Raw genomic sequence first — 5,306 nt, forward strand, 5'->3', positions numbered from 1 at the left:
ATCGTCACTTTGGTAGCTCAGAGTGAAGAAAACATCCGGCTGGCCGCTGTCTCTATAACAACACAGCAGCATTCAGATACAGTCACTTTATGTGGTTCATTTTCTCGTATAATGATATAGTTAGATATAATTTAATTGGGAATAAAGGGAAACGGGTACAGGATGACTATATCTACATATGCATGCCCAGTTTTGACCTTATAGGAGTTTGTTTGACTAAAAATATAAGTAGAGAAGGAAAAATAGGGAAAATAAGATATTAGAAAAATTACAAAAATTACTTTATAATCAGACTCAGAAAATAGGATTCATCAAAAGTTGTGATGAATGAACTGCAAGCTATAAATACTTTATACATATTTTATGATAAACAAGCTACACTGGTTGATGTTAATATTTAAATATTTATTTATCCTTAACCAAATAAATCCCATTAAGGTTTGAATCCACTTGTTTGTATGACACCTGGGCAAAGAGAACAGCATAAAAAACACCAAAACCTCGTAGTGGTATAGTTACCTGATGAGGAAAGTACCCAGCGGCGCCTGTGAGAGTATTGCATGTGCCTCCTCCATGGTCATTGATCCCCAGTAGTAACCACTGTGTTGAAGCTGCTTGTAGGTTTGTTTCACGAGTTTGTACTCTGCTGCGCTGCTGAATGGACGGATGTGCGTGGGAAAGTTCTCAGCATCAGCTCCAGTGATTGGCTGCAGCAGGGAAATCATTAGAAATAGATAATATAAATATAAATAAAGTTATTGTCATCAATAGTCACAGAGGAGAAAGTATAACAGAGTTTAAAAAATTATAATGTTTACGGGTTTAGTCAAAGTTATTTATTTATTATTTAAAGCTAGAGTTTAAAAAATTATAATGTTTACGGGTTTAGTCAAAGTTATTTATTTATTATTTAAGTTTATATATATATATATATGATTTTAGATACTATACTGTATGAATAATATTAATGTAATACAAACAATAATCATCTGCAGTGTTTTAGATCTTTCAGATTTGTCAGTATAAAGAGAGGCTGAAAAGTTTCCATGCCAGTCAACAGTCAAAGTCCAAGTGAACTTCGATATCTGACATATCCAAATTGAGTTTCCAAACAATGACCTTGTTATAACCACAGAGATTTTGTGTGTTGGTGTTTGGGGAACTCATGCAGAAGCCCCATTCATATAATAAAAACCGCATCATAACAAATGAATACTGTTGATTATTGTTGTTGTTGTTATGTAAGGTTTAGCTGGTACAAAAACATACAACTGCTCAGCTCAAACATGAAAAGTCCATTATTTGTCACTAATAAAGTGATTATCTTTGATCAATGTCTTTAAAATAGTGTTAAATATGTATGAAGGGGTTAATATTTACATTAACGCATCACTTATGGATACAACAAAGGGCCATTCTGCCTTTTACTTTTGGTTCTTTAAGTATATTTCGATGCTTATAGCCTACTGATGTACTTTTACTTCAGTACGATTGGGAATGCTGGACTTTAACTTGTAACAGAGTATTTATGTACTCTGTTGTATTGGGACTTTACTATGAGTAAAAGATCTGAGTACTTCTTCCACCACTGGATATCAAATTTAAGACAGAAACCCTGGTGTTTGATTTTGGACTTTGTTTCGCTCCAGCCATCTGTGCACTGTTTAAAAACAAATATCCCAAAGCAATAAAATCCACAAACTGAGCAAACGTTGGGTTCTAACCTGGCTCCAGGCTTCAGGTTCTTCATGTAAATGTAGTTTTTCCCAGAGCAGTAAATCTAGCTCACTCTCTGTGGGCTCTTGGCTCTCTGGTTCAACTCTCTCTGGGCTCTGGTCTCGTTCTGGTCCTGAAGGTTCTTCGGGGGGTTGGCTTTGGTTCTGTGTCTGGGCCGCGCAGTTCTGTGTTCTACTCTGTACTACTGTTCTATCCAGATTGTCTTTGACCATCCTAAAAAGGAGGATCTTCCTCTTGTCCACCTGTTGCGCCAGTTCCTCCACTTTTCACTGGCAGATCCTCCATCACTGGCTCCTTTCTGGTCGTTCATATGCCGCTCAGTCCTCTTTCAGACTCCATGTTGCTTTATACAAGAGCTTGAGATTTGAATAAAGATTTTTCAACATCATCAGAAACGTCTGGAGGGGTGCAGAGGCAGCGTCTGCTCAGACATCTGTTCTTGACGGACTGTCACTGAAAAATGTGATGAGCTGAAATACAAAAAGGTGAAAAATCAGTCAAAATGTTTTATTCCATCATCATATTAAACCCACAATAGGCCTAATGACATTTTCGCCACTAGGGGGCAGCAGAAACCAGTTGTGAACACGTATAAACAGTTTCTTATTTTCACATCCAGCAGTTAGAGAGCAACATTTTCATTAATTTGTGTTTAGGGTTGCGACTAACGATGATTCTAACTGTCGATTAATATGTCGATTATTTTCTAAATCAATCCAAGATTCTTTTGTCCACAAATTAAAAGACAGTCAGTTTACTCTCACAGAGGAGGAAAGAAACCTGAAAATATTCACATTAAAATGTTTATCCCTAAGATTTCAGCACTAGTTGATTTAGAATTTCTGTTTAAGTGAAAACAAAAGAATTGTGCTCAGAGTTTAGCACGCTAAAGTCTAATATTAAAAACATGCTATGTTTCAGCATTGTGTGCATAGCTTCATGTATGTGTGTATACAATGGAGAAAAACTGTAATACAGCATTTTTTCATAGAAAGTCCCCAGAGTCACCGCAAATAAATAAATATTATAATTTTTTCATCAATGTGGGCTCAATCACCATCTTGTTACCGCGTTACCTCGGCGATAGATAGTGATTTATTTAAATGATCAATGCCACTTTTAAGAAGTTGAAATCAGAGAATCTTTGTTTGTCAAAATAGTTGCAGATTGATGTAATAGATAATAGTTGATTAATGGTTGCAGCTTTATTAGTGTTTCAGGCCACCTGAGGACACTAAGAAATGTTCTCTCTCTTTTAGCTTTGTTTTGGGTCTCCACCAACTCCCGCGAACAATATCTGTCTCTTGAGATGCTAAATGCTCCACTATGTTCAACAACTATCTGCTGTTTGGTGCTGAGCAGGTTTTGTTCTGTGAGTTTTTAAAGTTGTGGAGCGGGCAGCCTAACAATGAGCTCAATATAAATCTCTGTAAGACAAAGGGAGCTGCAGATTCAGGTGATGAATCCAGTCTGTGTGTGTGTGTTATCAGGTCATGTGACTGACTATAAACCACATGTTTTTGTATCATCAATCACTGGGAAGGGCGGCTGTTACATAGTTTATGACAGCGAATACACTTTCCTTTCGCTTTCGCAGTCAAGCGAGACAATAAAAGAAAAAAAACACTGTTGTTCCCTCTGTGTCGCTCTACAAGATCATTTGTGTAAAAGTATTCCAACCCGTTAGCGTGCAAGTATGTAATACTCTTTAGAAATCATTAAAATAACTAACGTTTATTTATAAAGCTTTTTACCAGTTAAAAAGTAACAATGTACCTTGCAATAAAAAATATAAAATAAGCAGACTTAAAATACAAATGAGTTCTTGAGTACAAAAACAACACAAGTAGGTCCTAATAATACTTAAACTTAAATATATAAGGATATAAGTTTAGTTTGTTGTCTCTATTTTTTGTGTTTCTGTTTTTCTTTCTTGTTTTTACTTATATGTTTTGAAGCACGTTTGATTAGAGAAATGGTGTCTAAATAAAGTTAATGTTAATGTTTAATATATTATGTTTCACATAGAGTAAAGGGCTTTACAAGAAGATGGACAGCTGCAAACACATTTTTTGTTCTTTCTCTCAATATGTTATGTATCAAAAGAAAACGTAAAATAAATGCAATGTTTATTATGATAGTTAGTGTATGCTTAATGCTTTGCCTCTTTGCTCAAATGATAAATAGTGAAAGTAATTAGCTCACTGAGCCGTAATCTTGCTGCTTCAATCAATATTTCACTCTCAGCTCAAATCTTAGAAACTTCACTGATCGACTATTTATGGGGAGGAAGTCTGCATCAAACTGTTATTAGTTTACAGTAAATCCTGTAACTCCGGGATCCTGTTTTTTTCTCAGCTCACAATATCACACAGTGCAGCCTGTCAGTATTATAGCAGCACATATTTTCTTTTGTTATAGTTCTTTGCTCCACGTTGTAATTAAACAAATTACTACAAAGTTTAACTTTCAGTCTGAAGGTTTACATGTTGGATGAACAGTGTAAAGCCTCAGTTTTTGAAGAATTGCAACGAGTACATGTACACAGCTTTAACCTGTTGACCCTTAGTGGATTTGAACACCCTGAAAATTAAAGCACTTAAACATCATAGTAAGTGTTTCACGTGAGTCCCATGTGCTGAAGTTTAAAGATATCACAACTAAATTCACAATGTGTGGTAATGTGACAAAATATTGAAGCAAGAGTTCAGAACAAAAAGTTGGAAAATTATTATTTGTAATATTTTCTGTTATTTTAAACGTTAGGTAATGAGGTGATATGACGTGGCAGCTACACGGGGATCGTTGTTGTATAATCTAAAAAAAAAAACGAGTTGATGTGACTGGGAGAGGTTGTCATAACTCTCCACACATAACGGAAATCTTTTATTACGTTATTTATTTCTTTATAACCCAAATTAAAATCATACACAGTAAGAGCGTCCAATCCAGATTCACTTCTGTGTTCCTGCATTATAGTTTTGTAACTATGGAGTTCGGATGAATGAAGGTGTGACATTTTTTCGTTACTGACACAATAAAAACCTTTGTACCAATTCTAGTGAAATATGTATGAATACAACACAGAGTTTACTTACTTGCAACAATTACAAATGTAAAGAGTCTCGGTGAGTCTGAGCAGCAGAGAGCTCCAGTCAGCTTCTTCTCCCCTGCTGGAGGTCGCAGCTCTTCATGAGAAGAAACATCATACTTTCGGTTCAGGTCGAACCGTTTAGGAGGAGGAGCCGCCTTTCAAACAGCCAGACAATAATAATACCTCGTCTCTGTAACTCCGTGCACGTTATCACCGTCTGAGGGATTCAATGACAGACACGCACGCGCGATCGCGCACGCGCACATCACTCACACTCGTTCCAGTGATCCAGGAGTTACTTTTACTTTCGCTTTGATAAAAGCTGATTCTCTTAAATCACGTGATTGCCGGCGCCAGAGCGCGTACACGTGTGTGTGCGTGTGTGTGTGTGTGTGTGTTAATGTTGCGTGTAGACCGTTTACTTGCCTGTTTTAACTCGTTTATGGCACAAAAAAGGTTAGTGTTTTTTATGCGT

The 5,306-nt window shown here is 36.3% G+C and overlaps 1 protein-coding gene across 1 annotated transcript in view; it reads right to left on the reverse strand.

Annotated features, from left to right (window-relative positions):
- Positions 1–5,027, reverse strand: part of socs1b (suppressor of cytokine signaling 1b) — a 6,589-nt gene extending 1,562 nt beyond the window's left edge. The window contains exons 1-4 of the mRNA XM_054604666.1: positions 4,836–5,027; positions 1,725–2,207; positions 520–707; positions 1–52 (exon numbers count right to left, since the gene is read on the reverse strand). The exon at positions 1–52 is cut by the window's left edge and continues 1,562 nt beyond it. Coding sequence (XP_054460641.1) covers positions 1–52; positions 520–707; positions 1,725–1,949 — 465 coding nt within the window. The 5' untranslated portion in view covers positions 1,950–2,207; positions 4,836–5,027. The remainder of the gene's footprint in view (positions 53–519; positions 708–1,724; positions 2,208–4,835) is intronic.
- Positions 5,028–5,306: the final 279 nt, after the last annotated feature.

This window comes from Anoplopoma fimbria, chromosome 9 (assembly GCF_027596085.1).
Source record: "Anoplopoma fimbria isolate UVic2021 breed Golden Eagle Sablefish chromosome 9, Afim_UVic_2022, whole genome shotgun sequence".
Lineage (NCBI taxonomy): Eukaryota > Metazoa > Chordata > Actinopteri > Perciformes > Anoplopomatidae > Anoplopoma > Anoplopoma fimbria.